Below are 16338 nucleotides of genomic sequence, written 5' to 3' on the forward strand. Positions count from 1 at the left end.
AGCAGAGCGGGGTATCACCGAGCAGTGTTAAATATGATGCTGGAGCTGTCACGATTGTGGAAATAGCTTGCAATGACGGCCTGGATTCCCGCTCGGTTTACTCCTTCTTCTTCTCTTCTTCTTCGCATTTCATGCTTAATGCTTATCGCATTTTAGCTTATTGCGTTCTTTCAACTTAGTGTACTAGGTGAACTAAAGCATTTATTAGTTGAGAACTTTCGAGCCAGTACCATTTTTGCATTAGTATAATTGTGTGGCAAGTACAATCATACTCTATGCCCGGGGAAGTCGAGAAATTTTCCAACCCGAAAAAATCATAGACCAGAGCGGGAATCGAACACAGTCACCTCCAGCATGGTCTTGCTTTGAAGCTGCGCACAGAACAGAAGGGGAAGTGCAAACAAATCGATGAATCAAAAAGTGGTTCGTTTTTCTGCTCAACAAGCAATGTGTTGTGGTAGCGTTCCACACGGGCTTTCTATGTGCAGTCACACTATCATAGAATGCTGCCTATCTTAACTGCAGGCAGAACATGCCTTCTACCGCTAGGTGCACTGGTGTTCGTAAATGACAAGTGGAGCCACTTTCTAATCCGAAGTTCCACTCGTGTGAGCTGCGCTTTTACCGACTGAGCTAAGAGAGGCCCGCTCGGTTTACTGCACTTCCGATTACGGTAGTTGCAGTGGTTAGATTGTCGAATTGCATAGACGATTTATTTACCGTTGAAAATGAATCGTTGATCGAAGATTTTTTGCTACACGACCGGTGACATCGACTCAAAATTGAATGGTTTTTCATTCAAAATCCCAAAATCGTAGGTTACTGCGTAAAATTTTCCATGGTTTTCCTCAAAAATCTGCTCGAATATGAGGGAAATCGATGAAAATTTTACGCAGTATAGGAGTATGATAGTAGACCGAGTGAAGCTCGATTTTCGCCATATTCGAAAAGTTTTCCTAGAAAATCAAGGATAATTCTGGTTCAGTCTGTGTGTGAGCTAAGTTTTTGCGAATTTGAATGAATGGGACTCAAGTGTGAATTAGATTCAACGGCCGTGTACAGTCTGGAAAATGCATAATATCTTTTTGTTTTACCTTTGAACTATAACTCTTTCTCTGCTTCAACTAGGATCACACCACCAGAGATCCGACAGTCTATTCAAAAGTATTCATACGAATTGTATTCGCTTAATCATGCGTACTTTTATTCATATCCATTCATGGTTTCCTCAAGGAAAGAGTGAACGTAACTCAAAAATGGCAGACTATGAGTAACGTCTACAACATTTTCAGTACTGATTATTAAATTCATGATTACCGTTTATTCAGTGCACTTCGGTTTTTATCAAAGTGAACTCCTACTCACTACTCACTACTCCTGACATATTTCAAATATTGAATTGAAACATTGATCTCAATACACCTTATTACGTTGTTTTTCCTTTTAATTCTACTACTTGCAATGTATCACTTGCACTTTCACTAGTTCAAAGTGAAAGTGACACAATAGTAGTAGAATTAAAAGGAAAATCAACGTAATAAGGTGTAGATTTGTCCTACTAAAACGCTCTCCATTGAATTTAGATGTAAGCAATATTTATTGCACGTACTTAGTTCTCTAAAGTTCTTCAAACGGCCTTTCAAACTTCCTCTAGTAGTTTCCAATTTCTTATGGTTGACAACTTCACGAAAAAATCAAACTCTCTTTTCAAAACCTATCCCTAAACTTTCTTGGGAATCCTTTAATTTTAACTTTTCCTCCTATAAAAAGTCCTTGTTCTCTTTAGTTAGTTGAACATCTTTACAAGCCTTCAGAACTTCTACCAGTTTACAGTGGGCAAACATTGACAAAACTGCGAGAATAACGAGATGAAAGCGTATTCAGTATCCTGGTTCTCAAGATAATCCGGATTGACCGATAAACTGGCCACATTATAAAAATTATCCTAGATGCTTGCGGTTTTTTCTATGTCGTTTAGAACCAAGAGAAAGATAGCGGCCATATCCTGGCTCACCGGATAATCTGGATTGACCGATAAAGTGGCCACATCGTAAAAAAATCCTAGAACCTTGTGATTTTTTCTATGTTTTTCAGAGTCACGAGATCAAGGCGAATTTATAGGATTATATATATTGCGGTACAGCGGTCATAACCTGGTTCTCCGGATAATCTGAATGAACCGTATAGTCCTGCAAAACATCGATTTTTTTTCCTAAGTTTTTGATTTACGCCTTAGCGACTTGCAGTCAATTTAATTGTTTGTTAGAAAGTTTGAACATACTGAGAGGTTAGCACATATCGTCGGTAAGAGTGGATGTGTGTGTGTAAGAAAATTTGCGAAAAAATCTAAGGGCACCGGTGGGATTCGAACCCACAATTCCCATTCAGTACACGGGTGTATTGCCAATTATACAACGGTGGATCTACATGGTCTATGGATGTATTTGGCTAATGACATTTGAGTTTCGAATCCGTATCCCACCCTAGTCTTTTTGCGCAAGCGTTCTACACAACAATCGTCTTTTATCGACGATATGTGTGCTTGAGCCTTAAATCTCTCTAATAAAGCAAAAAAAAAAAAAAAGATATGTGTTTGTACCGTCTAGTCTCAGTCGATGTGAACAAACACAGCTCATTTTTAATGTGCATCTACATGCTGAAGTATTTCCAGTACAGTATGAAATTCAAAAGTTGAGCTGCCGGCCTCACTTCGGACCACCGCACAGTGGGACGAAATAAAAAAAAGTGGGATATGGCTATTTACGATGAAACTATTTAGTGTAGCTTTTTGATGTCTTCTAGAATGTTTCTTTATTTTTTAAGTACTTTATTTAAAAAGTGATTTTTTTTTTGGTTAAGGAGGGTATACACTAAGATAAAACAAAATAACTTTTTTATGTCTTGTTAAATTTGATGAACACCTATGAAAACATTGAAGATGAAGTCTTTTTAAGAAACTTTGTTTAAGGTTTAAACTTTCTATCTCTCTAGTGGACGAAGTTATAGGGTGAAAATGGACTTCAAACGTTAGTACCCCCTTAAAAAACGTTTTTTCACCATAACTTTTCTCCTTGAATTTACTCGTTTTTTTAATAATCTACAAAGTTGTAAGTGCTTAGAAAATCCACATTTTTGTAGCAGACAATAAATCGCTATCTCTTTGTTGAAAGGATTTACGTCAGTTTTTACATTTTTTTTTTACACTATCTTTAAGGGTTAGCAGGTATTAGCAGCTAATGACAACGTCATTTTATTCAGCAAATTATACCCTACTGTTTCATATATAATTCATAGCGGGATCCAAGGGGATGCTTAATAAATATTCAAAACATGTACCTCAATGTTTTGCTACGTTTTGCTGTTTTCATGAAGATTTTTCCAAGAATGTACATTGGTACATGAAGACAAAAAACGAATTGATTACTGTTAATTATGACAAAAGAAATAATTATGGTGAACATTGGCACTAGCTATCAAAAGTAAACGGCAATTAAGAAGGTGATAAAACATTTATTCAAACTCTTTTGATTCTTGTTTGGTTACAATTTTCATTACAGTTGATCGTTCTCCTCCCAATCTTCATCGCTGGATGAACATGGCATCTCGTTCTTTAAAATTCTCAAAAACTTCAATGCATCTCCTCTGCATGGGATGCTTACCCTTCTTGGAATCTTTCGCATTGATGAAATCAATGGGTCTGAAGACACCATCAGTCGGCTTAAAATCTCGAGTAGAACGTGATTTAGGAAAGACTTGTCCAGAAAGCCACGTTTACGCATATGCAAATGAGCTCTGTACCGCTTGCAATTTTGCCATTTTTGTTGCAGGTTTGAGCAGAACCGGATGAAAACTTCTTTATGCTTCGCAGTAAACTTTTCTCACCAGTCTTATTCTTAACATACTCCAAAACACTATTATTTCTCTTTTTTGGATCTGATTGAAACCAAACACCACACAACTCTGCACACTAAAAAAAAATCATGTAAATTTAGGTGTTCTGAGATTGACATATACGAGCGTCATTTTTGACATAAAATTGAGTCGTAAAAGACGCAAAACTCAGCTCAATCAAACATAGTTTTCGTCGAGTACCGAACTTTTCAGTCTCGGAGCACTTAATTTTACATGACATGTTTGTTTACGTCTCATCCTTTATGTCAAAGATGGATTCCGTCACGTGTAAAATTAGGTATTTCTAAGTGTGTGATCTTAGATGATTCAACATATCGATACTCTTAAAAATCACTTTTGAAAACCTTTCAAACTACAGCCGGATTAATTGACTGAATGACAGCATGCATGGAAAAATTATACAATACAAAAATTGAATATATGATTTTTCCAGGATTCGTTAGTGTCAACATCAATTACGGGATTAAACGCAAATAAGTTTAAATAAATGTGTTACCACCTGCTGTATTGCCATTTAATATTGATAGCTAGTGAAAATTTTCACCATAATGATTTCTTTTGTCATAATCAATAGTAAGCAACACGTTTTTTGTCTTCATGTATGTACATTAGGGTGCTTCATTCTGAAAAAAGTGATGAATTTCTGATGGGCCACCCTCCAGTTCGATTCATAGCCCCAAAATATGAACCTGTGCAAAAATTGGTAAAGATTGATGAAGGTTTAGAGGTCGCGCCAATGATTTGAAATTTGTATGGGAATTACTAAGGAAGAATTTAAAAAATCGCTTATATCGCTATAACTTTGCTTCTACTTGTCCAAATGTCGAAAAAATTTAGTATGTTATTGCTATGGCAATAAACAAAAAGCCTACAGTTGCTACGCTCAGTTTTGCAGCGTATCAAGAATTATAAAAATGTGAAAAAATGGCAAAATAGGGTAAATTGACAGATGAATATGTACAAGGCAACAACGCCAATTTCATCGCAACAACAACAGGCTTGTTGATCATTGTCATGACAACCACATATTTTTTTTTCAACGTTTGGACAACTACAACCAAAGTTAGAGCAATGTAAACGAAAATCAATAATTTCCCATACTAATTCACCAAAATCTCCATACAAAATCCAAATCATTGGCGCGACCTCTAAACCTTCATCAATCTTTACCATTTTTTGCACAGGTTCATATTTTGGGGCTATGAATCGAACTGGAGGGTGGCCTATCAAAAATTCATCACTTTTTTCAAAATGAAACACCCTAATGTACATACTTGGGAAAATCTTCATGAAAACAGCAAAACGTAACAAAACATTGAGGTACATGTTTTGAAAATTTATTAAGCATCCCCTTGGATCCCCCTATGAATTGTATATGAAACAGTAGGGTATGAGTTGTTGAATGAAATGACGTTGTCATTAGCTGCTAATACCTGCTAACCTGCAAGGTACACCCTCTTAAAGATAGTGTAAAAAAATTGTAAAAACTGTCGTAAATCCTTTCAAAAAAGAGATAGCGATTTAATGTCTCCTACAGAAATGTGGATTTTATAAGCAGTTACAACTTTGTAGAATATGAATACTAGGCTACCCAAGTAACAAATGAACCAAACAACGTGCCAATGGTCATTAGGGTATGTGCTGATATGAAACATCATTCTCTATGTAAGAGAAGAGCTTCTCTTTTTTTATAGTCACTTTAAAGCTCTTGGGTCATTCGTGACTTGTCTGGGGGTGAGATTGGAATTCGTGACTTTGGCGTGAGAGGTATGGATGCTAACCACTACACTGGGGTCGCCCCCTCGAGAAGAGCTTCGTTTGGGGCACTCCTTTCGCACCACCTCTACAAGTTCTTTCCAATACTTCTAAAAGACCCGCTATCATCTCTCCTACGTAGTACGTAGTAGTGGTCCATGTTTTGTTCTGAATTTCCATCTAAGCGATCCTAAATTCCTCTCAGTGGAAATTTGCACAAGTTTGCTCCTTAAATCGCATGGAAGATCTTCAAAATTCCTTTCCAGGACCTAGGTACTAACAGAATGGATCTCGAGAGCAAGTTGAGAAGTTCATAATGGCTAAGTCCAAACGTGAATTAATCTATTAGTCACAAATCAATTTGCGATTATTTTTCTCGATCAACAAGCAAAACCAGGCAAAATAGCGAATAAAAAATACCAGCTTTTATCCTCTCTGAATTACATTACACTTTGCATAGGGTGAGTGTAACAGGTATGGCTATACATTCATATTATAGTGTGTTCTAATCATGGCATATGGGAATCCTATAGGCAATAATTGGAACACGCCATAATAGAAACGTATATCCATGACAGGTTCACCTACCTTAGTTGTTTGTTATGAGCTATAATTCAAAATTTATCTGTAATTCGACCATTTTGATTCACACCTGATTGATCAAAACGGTGTTTTGTGTATTTTTGAATAAATCATAGCACGTGATGGGCCATTTTGTCGAGTGCCAATAGGCTGAATACCATTAGGCCGAACGTCATTAGGTCGAATGTCATTACGCCGAACGTCATTAGGTCGAATGCCTTTAGGCTTAATGTGTCACTAGGCCGTAAATGGTATCCAATATCCAAAAAATATAACACCGGATAAAACTCCACCCGCAAACAAAGGTACCTCTTTATAGCTTGTCCAAGATGCCTAAAATCAATGAAAGAATAATCCGTTGATCATTTTTGAAGCTCGAAAAACTGTTCATGTTTTAAAGAAGGAGATATCTACTATGAAATATCATTGGCTAAAGTGTTCCTTCATGTGAAATCTCGGAAATTTACCCAAATTTTGGTCTTTTTTGTAATTTTTCAAAGTTCCAGAACCATAAACCCAGCAATTGAATAAAATTAACAAAAATTTAGGATCCTATTTTTGCATTGCATCTCTTAATTTTTAGCTCGTTATATCTTATTGTTGGCTTTTTTCAAGTCTTACATTTTTTTTTCGAATGAGATTTAAACATATTTCCCGGTAATATTTTTCAATTCCACATTTTATAATGTCTTCTATGTCTACTTAAGGGGACAGGACTTCTAAATTCTTCCTATGAATTTTCTAACTTCATGGTTTAGAATTTTAAAATGCGGCCTAACTAGTCATTCGGCTTAATGGTCTTTGGCCTAATGGCTCTCAGAGGTAAGATAAAGTTGTAGTATAACCAGTGAATCCAAACACATAAAGCAACCAACGATACAGGCAAAACGGTTTCTACGACTACCATGACAAACTCGCTCTGTACCATGGCTCGATCAGAGTGGCAGAAGGATAATGATAAATTGCTTGCCTGCTTTGTTGCAATATACACGGATGAGGACATAGCTTGATTTGAATCGAGAAAAGACATAACTAAAAAATTCCCATTAACACACGTGTATCATCTTCGGCTTAACTTCGTTAAGCAGCTTGCCAACAATTTGCTCGTTTCTTTTCTACCTCCCAAATGAGCTGTGTCGTACATGCTACTTGTCATGATAAAAAGGAAGAAGATTATATCATTTTTGCTTTCCACTTCTGACATAGCATTATCATTCGGTTCGTTGCTCACTTGTCATTTTGCCATTTTGAGATATTTTTGATTCCTTGAGGATAACAGATGGTCGTTTCTAAAAAAATCACACAATAAAAACCCAAATTTTTATTAAAAAAAAAACAGTAAAACTGCAATAGCCAGAAAAGCATATTTTAAATATTTTTAAACTCATGCTTATTTTAAAGCTTATCAAAAATGCTATTTTTTCTGAAATTAACAAAATGGTAACTTCATGGACAAAAACATATGAAACATGAAATTTTAGTAAAATTTTGGAAAACAAAATGTTTTTAAAAACTTTGGTAACTTTTGCAGTGAAAACAATTCTTTAGACATAAGAAATTGTTTTCTGCAAAACAACAACAATACGATGCAAATTACGCAAAAAAGAATATAAAACAAAATGTTTGTAAAAGTTGGTCGCTTACACTTTTTGATAACCTTACAGTTACCATTTTAAAAAAGTTCGGAAGATTTTTTTTCATTTCCTTATCCGTGACCGGACACCCGCTTAAACTGCCTCAGCTATCTGTAGTCCCATTGCAAATTCTGTCCGACTTGCTGAATTACAAGAAGCTGCTTTGAAAATGTTGATTTTAGGAAGGTTTGCTCATTTCAATGCATAATTAAATAACAGTCAAATTCAATTTCCAATCAGTCTCATCAAAGCACCCTAATTTTCCTGCACTAATAATCTATCCTTCCGGGTATCGCTTTCTTTGTAGCGAATCAACTGAATCCCGAACATCTCTATTGATTAGCTCGAACAAAAACGTAATCACCTACGGGTCTGTCTCTTGACCAACTCCACTTCTTCCACACCAGTTACATATACAGTGCATCGCAAAATTGAACGTACACCCTAATGGATTTGTTTTTTAAACATTGTAAATAGATATATATTTTTTTAAATCTTGGCTGGTGGTTTAACAGATATATATTGATTTTTTGCTATAGTTTTGGACTTTATTGGAAGAACTTGTATGAAGTGAGAATTATTTTAGTAAAGCGCTTGACATTTAACTAACACGTGGACACGTTTTAGCAAAATTAGTGGAATATTAATGATCTTTATTATGACTAAAAATGAGCAAAATTTCAAAAAGTTTAGTTCATTGCATTTCAAGAGATTAAGGTATTCCAAGAAAAAAAGCGTTTTTCTGAAATAGCTCTTACTTTTAATAAACGCAACCAAGTAAGCCCAATACTGTACCAATAATTGATAAATGGCAGCTTCAGTAGCCCAAAATTCAGAAACGTATCTTTTTAAATTGGGCTTTTACACCTGTTTTTTTAAAATTTAATGAGATCTGTCCGCTCAATTTTGAGACACACTGTATATGATGTTTGTCGCTTCTCCATCAAAGTGGATTTTCCTCACGTTACCTTCCTTCCTTCGGAACCACCTCAAGTTGAACCGTGCTTAGTTTACATCAAAAGATAAGTTTCCAGATAAAAGGATTTTCCTTTTCTTTCATGTGTATCTCTACGCGTGTATATCGTTAGTTTGCTTTGAGCTCTTTTGTTTGCAGAGCCAGTCAGTAGTGGTGTGCTCCGAAAAAGAGGTCAAACAATAGCCACTATAAGACTACTAGGAGCTTAATCAAAGCGAACGGTTTCGGATGGTGAGGGAAAATCGATTCGATGCGGGGCTGAGGAGTGTCATTTCAGCTGATCGATCGCATTTGGTTGATTATGTTAATTGGTATATGGAAATATGTTTTTGGATTAGAATGAAAAAGATTATCTTGCTCATTGTGAATGGTACCTAGTTTTATATTTTTCGGCAAAACAGTTCCTCGAATCTCTTGTGACCCAATTTCATGCCTGTCAATCGGGTCATCCACTCGCACTCTAAACTTGTAAATTACAGCCCCAATTTTGGGTACGTGGATCGTGATTCAATTAACTCGTTTAATCCTCACCACAACGGACTGGTTCCTCTAAATACATAACCCTCGTCAGCGGTACTTCTTCCTAGCCAAACAACATACATATACAGAAGCGGTCAAGTGAAATAGCAAAACATACGGAAAACTCACTCCAAACGTGGATGAAAGGGATTAAAATTAGCACACAACTTGAGCTTCGGGGCAATTGAAACACTACGGGTGCGAGGTCACAATCTCTATGGTTCCGTTTTCTGTTCTGGGAAAGATGGACTCGGACGACGGTTTGAAATGTTGGAATCAATCGCCTCAGATCCTGGGAAGGAATGTGGGTGGAATGCTGTGGCAAATCCTGTCCCTTCGTTAAGCAATGGGTTAGAGACATTATAGACGATGGAACCCGAATCACGACTCACGCTGATTCGGTTCAGTACAGTAGATATGATCTTCTTGTGAATGGACGCTTGAAACAAAAAAAAAAAACGTAAAAATCTTAGAACTTCACCACACAGCCAAAACAAAGGGAAGATTACCCTTTCAGCATAGCAAAAAAGGGGGAAGACATTGTCCAGTCTGTTTTTGACTTCCGAGAACAAGGGTGGCGCAATCCCGTAAAGAGACCGCCGGGTCAACACCATCAACCGGTAGGTGATGATGACGATGATGAAAAGGAACAAATCAGACCAGAAACCCAAACCAGTAAACCCAAACAACAAAACCGGTAGGGGCCAGTAGGGGTTGAGGAGTGGAGAACAAGGGGGAAACCCACACAGACTATATTACCACCTATGGATGTTGAGACTTTCGAGCAGCAGATCCCAGTAATCGTTTCTGGAAAATACAAAGGTTTGGGAGCAATGGAGTGGATAGGTTGGAATAAAAGAAAAATGAAAAAAAAAAAGAATGAATATATAATAAGATACAGTGAACGAGGATAACGCGAACATTAGGACGGTGTCAGACTTGTGGAAGGATTTCAGAAACATGTATTGTTTGACGGATTTGATTCGCTGTTGAGTTGTCATTTTGTACTACAGGACTTACCAAACATGCTTGTTAAGTGCCCTTTTTTGCTACATTGCTCTAAAAAATCGTTGGGATGCTTTATATTTGCCATATATCAGCCATATAATTTTGAATCAGTTTCTATTCCATGGTGAATGCGATTTTTCAAATTACTAACACAGTTTATTATGGTTATAGGTACTCTAGTTTAACATGATTAACGACACCAAGTCAAATAACCGTGGCAACGAAAAATAAGACAACACATTTAATTTCTCGACCAACAATTGAAAAGGGCCTGTATAATCTTCTTTTGGAGCGAACCGAAGCTTACTTATGCAAACCAACAACACCATTGAGTAGGGGAAATAGTCGCCAATATGGTTGGTAAATGTCATTTTCAATCCAAGATCTCACGTGATTTGTACAGATATACTTCTGTCACTACCTTTGGATTAGACAATGGACAACACACCCAGTAAACCAGAAATGAAGCGGAGGAATCGAACCCTCACGACCGCACGGCCATGAAACCCACCCTCAATCGAATAGGCTTGCATTGCCTGGTGCCGTCTCTCTTGCTTACTCTTCGACGAGTTCCAGCGATTTGCCAACAAGGCCAAAACACTCACCCATAAGTCACTAATAGGTCATCACCCTTAACTTAATCACTATCACCCAACTACACCCCCTCGTCTCTAAGCTATTCATCGTCACAAACCAACGGTGCAGCGTATATTCCAACATCTTCATATTCACCCATAAGCACGTACTTTCTAACCTTCCCCAACTATTCACCATATTTCCTCTGCATACCGAGTAGAAAAACCTACTTTTTTATAAGTTTAATCGTTCAATCCATTTCCCATAAAGTCCGTCATATTCTCCAGCATTTACCAATGCAAAAAATTTGACAAATATCATAGATGTTATGGAAAACTCAGATGAGCTCAACGAACTTCAAATAGCTTCAGTAGAGTTCTCTAAATTTCACTAAACATCTCAAAACTGTTCTGCAAGCATCATAGAAGATTATAGAGATGTTCAGATAACAAAGCTCCACGGATTCAATAAAGCCTAAAGCTGCTCAAAGAGGAACAACATGGCATTTCCTCAGTTTTTTGCACATTAAAGTTGGTTGCACAAGAGCGCATGTTTTTTTTTTTTTTTTTGTTCTTGTTACTTTAACACTCTTGGGTCATTCGTGACTTATCCGGGGTCGCCCCCATATAGCGCATAGTATTGAAAACTGAATGATGTTGGAAATCAATTTTTTCTCTTTTTCTGCTCTAAGGTTGATCCATCCCTGGCCACTAGAACGAGCGCTATTTTGATAAATGAGAGATTGTTTTTAAAACATTGAAACCAATTTAGACCCAGGTAGAAAAAATCTAGATTTCAGTGAAGTTTTGAGGTTAATTCCAATGGAATTGATAGGATATTCTGAGGAACATTCCAAGGGAATGTTTCAAGGGGATTCCAAGGATAATTCCAAAGAAATTCTTATGATAAGTTCAAAACATTCTAAGGAGAAATTAAAAAAGAAAATCTGCAAGCATTGCAAGGGAATTCCGATGAAAATTTCAGAGCCGTTATGACAGAACACTTTAATATATTTTTGGTCATTCGTGACTTGTCCGGGGATGAGCTTGAAATTCGTCACCTTTGCGTGCGATACCTGGATCAGTGCAATCAGTGCCGAACGCAGGACTTTTCTCAGGTGGTGAACTCTCAGATTTGCGCCCTTCCCTCTGAACCCCTTCACTTTTACGATGCCCTGAACATATTCCATAGCGGTAGCGTAAAATATAAGGAGATACCGCAACCAATTCTCACTATAATACCTGTTTCCCTGATATGAAGTGTGAGTTATTCAGCGCAGGGACGCCAGGTGTATTTAGAAAAAATCTTCAACGAAATAGACGAGATGTATTCATATCCCAAGTAACAATTCTGGTTTTATGAAGGTTTTGAAGACCATGATTTAGACTTGTAGAATGCTGTAAAACCTCTATAAAACTTGCAATGTTACTTGGGATGTCTTCATCGCTACTATTAAAAATTATCGGCGGAGAATGGTGTTCAATATTTCAGATTAATAAAACTGAGTCTACCGAGAAGTTCAGGTACCTTCTCAGAAGTCAAGTGCAATACGCAAAAGTTCAGAGAACATCATTTGGCTTAAAAACGGTCGTAGAAGCTAGAATCTCAGAAATTTTCTTAGGGGGCGACCCCGGCGTAGTGAATAGCATCCATACCTCTCACGCCATAGTCACGAGTTCAAATCTCGCTCCCGGACAAGTCACGAATGACCCAAGAGAGTTAAAGTGACATTAATAAAAAAAATCTTCTTAAATAAAAGTTAAGCAAACATTGCTGAATTTCAAGTTCGTAGATTTTCACGAAACATCGCTTGAAAAGTTTGTTATAGTTAATTGAACTGAGTAGAAGTTCTAGAAAATTTTTAGAAGTGCAGCCATTTTTTAGAAGACTAGTTGACTTTTGAAAGCACAGCAAAATTTGTACAAGCTCATTGAACTTCATAAAACTTCAGGGAATTGTATATTTGCATGTTTTGTTAAAATTCAGAAAATTTTGTAGAACTTCATTAAACATTGTAAAACATTTGCGAAAATAAGATAAATTTGGCGAATATTGAAGGAATTCGTGGAACTTTGCTGAAGTTCAGGGATTTATTTTTTACTTCTTTACATTTTTTCAACTTTAGGGTCTATTAAGATGTCTAGGGGACATCTAAGATATTCAACAAATTCAATATAAATTCGAAGAACTACTCAAGACAGAATTTCGAAGAAATTCAGGGTCCTTTGTAAAAATTCGGGAAAACTTTAAAAAATTGGGAACTTTATACAAGTTTGGTCAACTTCGTTGAATTTAGGTAACAATTTCCTGTTCAACAGCTGTATACAGGTCTGAAGAGATTTCTTGCGATTTGTTCGTTGTTGTAGTTTTTCGTTGTTTGGTTTTACTCCAAGGCGGACTGCTTGGGAATTTCAGTCCACAATTTCTGTCCTGAAGCGTGTAGATTTTGTGTTTGGAGGAGAACTTGACCTGTGATGACCAGTGCTCGGAATTTTTTTCTCAAATTTAATTAATTGAGCCTCGCTGCGTGAATAAACTCGCTTACGAATGCGGCAAACAAAATTCACGGTTGAGATTGTCACATGCATATTCATGTACTCACACTCACAAAACCGAACATTCCAGCTTTTAACTCATAAAAACTTTTTAAACCTCAATTGATAGCATGATTAAGCATGTTTGGTTCACCAACCTCTGATGTACAAACAATAGTAATAACAATTAAAAGCGCCGACATATAAAACAATGAGTTTTTGAACCTGAAAACTCACCGGTCATTTTTGTGAGAGTAGGCTGTGCGTGTGTTCGAACCTGACGTTTGTTTTTTTCCGTGGAGTTTTTTTATATCTATAATCTGCTGATCTGGCCATAACCAGGCCCAGGAGGCCATTTCTAGTTCCTCATTCTAAGTCCCTATTATTTGCCGCTGATAAGCTGTTCCGACGCCAAGTAGAACCTCCACGAGGCGTCCCATAATTCATCCCATTATTCGTCCCATCATTCGTCCCATCATTAGTTCCATCATTCGTTGAGTCGCAGCGTTGAACCTGACTATTGGCCACGAAAAGGCTTGCCAATGCACATAACAAATCGACTACATACATCCGAACATTTGTTTATCTCAAATCAAAGGAAGACATTCCGCGCCAGTGCGCAAAACAGTCAGGTTCATTGAGTCATTTTGATATGAATATGAACTGCCATCTGCCTCATCATTCGCTGCTTCGTGAGAGTCTGAAAGATTGAGAGGTAAACGAGTCACTGATAGCCGAGAACTCAGTCAGTAGCTCAGTCAACACATTTATTCTGCCGTGATGGTACCCAATATTTGTTTTGAATGACTGATCGTACATTTTCTATGGAAAAATGACTCAATTACATGCTGTGTGAGCGAAGGCAAGCGGTGTGCGTCGCCTGCTCGTGAGTGACTGAATGTTTTTGTTGGCTCTTTCATTGCCTCGTCTTTTACCGTTTGGTACAAACGGTCTGCACAGAGCAATGGATTGAATCAAGACGGTTTTATGACAGGTGGGCAGGAACTTACGGTCTCCCAGTGTTGGTGAGTTCTTTGCCGTTAATGTTCACGAAAAGTTCACTATTTTGCCATACAGAAATTCAAAACAAAAAATTTTGTCTGCGGCTTTGGACTGTTTTTGATCTGTTTCGTACGACCGGAAGGTGTATGCTGGTCACAAATGCCGTGCCAAACTGATTTCCTACTCAATTAATCAATCTTTGATGTGAATTTCGCTAATAAACACGAGGAGCATTCAAAGTGTTTTTATGTTACTTCATACGCGAAGTTAACGATTTTCAGAGTTGGTTGGAAATGCTAACATGAAGCTTTAGTGTGATGATTTATTAGCTAGAGAATGATCTTTAGAAGAGGGTAGGTGGATAGTTCCGTTAGAGTACGGCAGTATGAAAATTGAATAGAAGTTGAAAATGAGCGAAGGGCCATTAATGCGACAGTTTTAAGATCGACGCACATTTTTGCCTAACCCGTACGATGTACGCGGGGACTTGAAGTATGTCTCCAAGTCCACAGGCAAAAATGTGCGTCCCTCTTTTTGCTCATAAACTGACTGCGGCTGTGGAATAGTTCTAGCGACGTTTTCATCACTACCTAAAGCCCCACGTTGCGAGAGCATTTCCAGTCGATGGTGTGTTATAATGCAGTTCTTCTTTACCCAACTATTGTGTTGCTCCTCTCGTCATGACCAACGTGATCATCTCAGAGAGGAGGCAGTAGGGTGGTTGTTGCGTGCTGTACCATCATCAGCATTGTTGACGGCTACTCCCGCCTTGAGTTGTTACATTCAAAGTGTTTTTATGTTACTTCATACGCGAAGTTAACGATTTTCAGAGTTGGTTGGAAATGCTAACATGAAGCTTTAGTGGGATGATTTATTAGCTAGTCGATCTTAAAACTGTCGCATTAATGGCCCTTCGCTCATTTTCAACTTCTATTCAATTTTCATACTGCCGTACTCTAACGGAACTATCCACCTACCCTCTTCTAAAGATCATTCTCTAGCTAATAAATCATCACACTAAAGCTTCATGTTAGCATTTCCAACCAACTACGAGGAGCATTTCTTATAGCAAACTTGCCATAACAAAATGGGCATGGTTCATTTATGTAAACAAACTAACACTTTTTCCGACTGTGGCACCTATGTATTAGGCGCCGAGGGATTGAATAGTGCAGTGCTTTCACACTCAGCCTAGGCAGTCAATAATTTTACGCTCTGTTCCGCGCAACTACCATAAACCGGACTAGTTCATGTTGATCTTCGTCAAGCTTCGTCTACAATTTGGTCTTCTACATCAACACTAACTTGCAGCCTTCAGGTTCAATTGGCTAAACTTGGGGAGGTCGTTCCATTTTGTACATTTTTATCTTTTCAAACCAGTAACGTTGGCAGATCACCTTTTTGTGGTGCGTTACTGGTATAAGATCTACCACCGAACCCTAGTCGTGACAACTTCAAACTAGGGAATCAGGATTTTACTTGTTACTTTTTATGACTTCATAATAGTGACAAGACTCGGATAGTGACCACCCGTTCTGCATTTCTATATTGTATATTTCAAATCAAAAATATTGTTAATGTTCATACAATGTTCCCTTTGTCCTTCTCCTTTTCATTTCCCTCTTCTCTTTTCAGAAAGCGAGTAATGGCGCTATAGCCATAAGTCATAAAAGACTAGGACAAGAATTAGTGCTCATGGCCTTACCGTCAGAAGAAAATGAAGCATCACCTAACCTTTCTAGCTTTGATGCTTCCAAGGACCAACCAATCATATAATTACCAAAATCGTAACATACGGTACGAGATGTCCACGTTTCATCCATTTATTGGATTCTGTAGC

General features: G+C 37.5%; 1 protein-coding gene across 10 annotated transcripts in view; it reads right to left on the minus strand.

Moving 5' to 3' along the window:
* The window catches only part of KCNQ (KCNQ potassium channel), a 462308-nt gene that overhangs the window by 307675 nt on the left and 138295 nt on the right, over positions 1 to 16338 (minus strand). For 5 of the 10 annotated variants that reach the window (XM_065237553.1, XM_065237550.1, XM_065237549.1 and 2 more), the window contains one exon: positions 10141 to 10185. The exons of the other annotated variants lie outside the window; for them this stretch is intronic. In XM_065237553.1, the coding sequence (XP_065093625.1) occupies positions 10141 to 10185 (45 nt within the window). The remainder of the gene's footprint in view (positions 1 to 10140; positions 10186 to 16338) is intronic. 10 annotated transcript variants of the gene reach the window in all.

Source organism: Ochlerotatus camptorhynchus, unplaced genomic scaffold, assembly GCF_037179485.1.
Source record: "Ochlerotatus camptorhynchus isolate MF236.1 unplaced genomic scaffold, CSIRO-AGI_Acam_v1.1 ptg000631l, whole genome shotgun sequence".
Classification (NCBI taxonomy): domain Eukaryota; kingdom Metazoa; phylum Arthropoda; class Insecta; order Diptera; family Culicidae; genus Ochlerotatus; species Ochlerotatus camptorhynchus.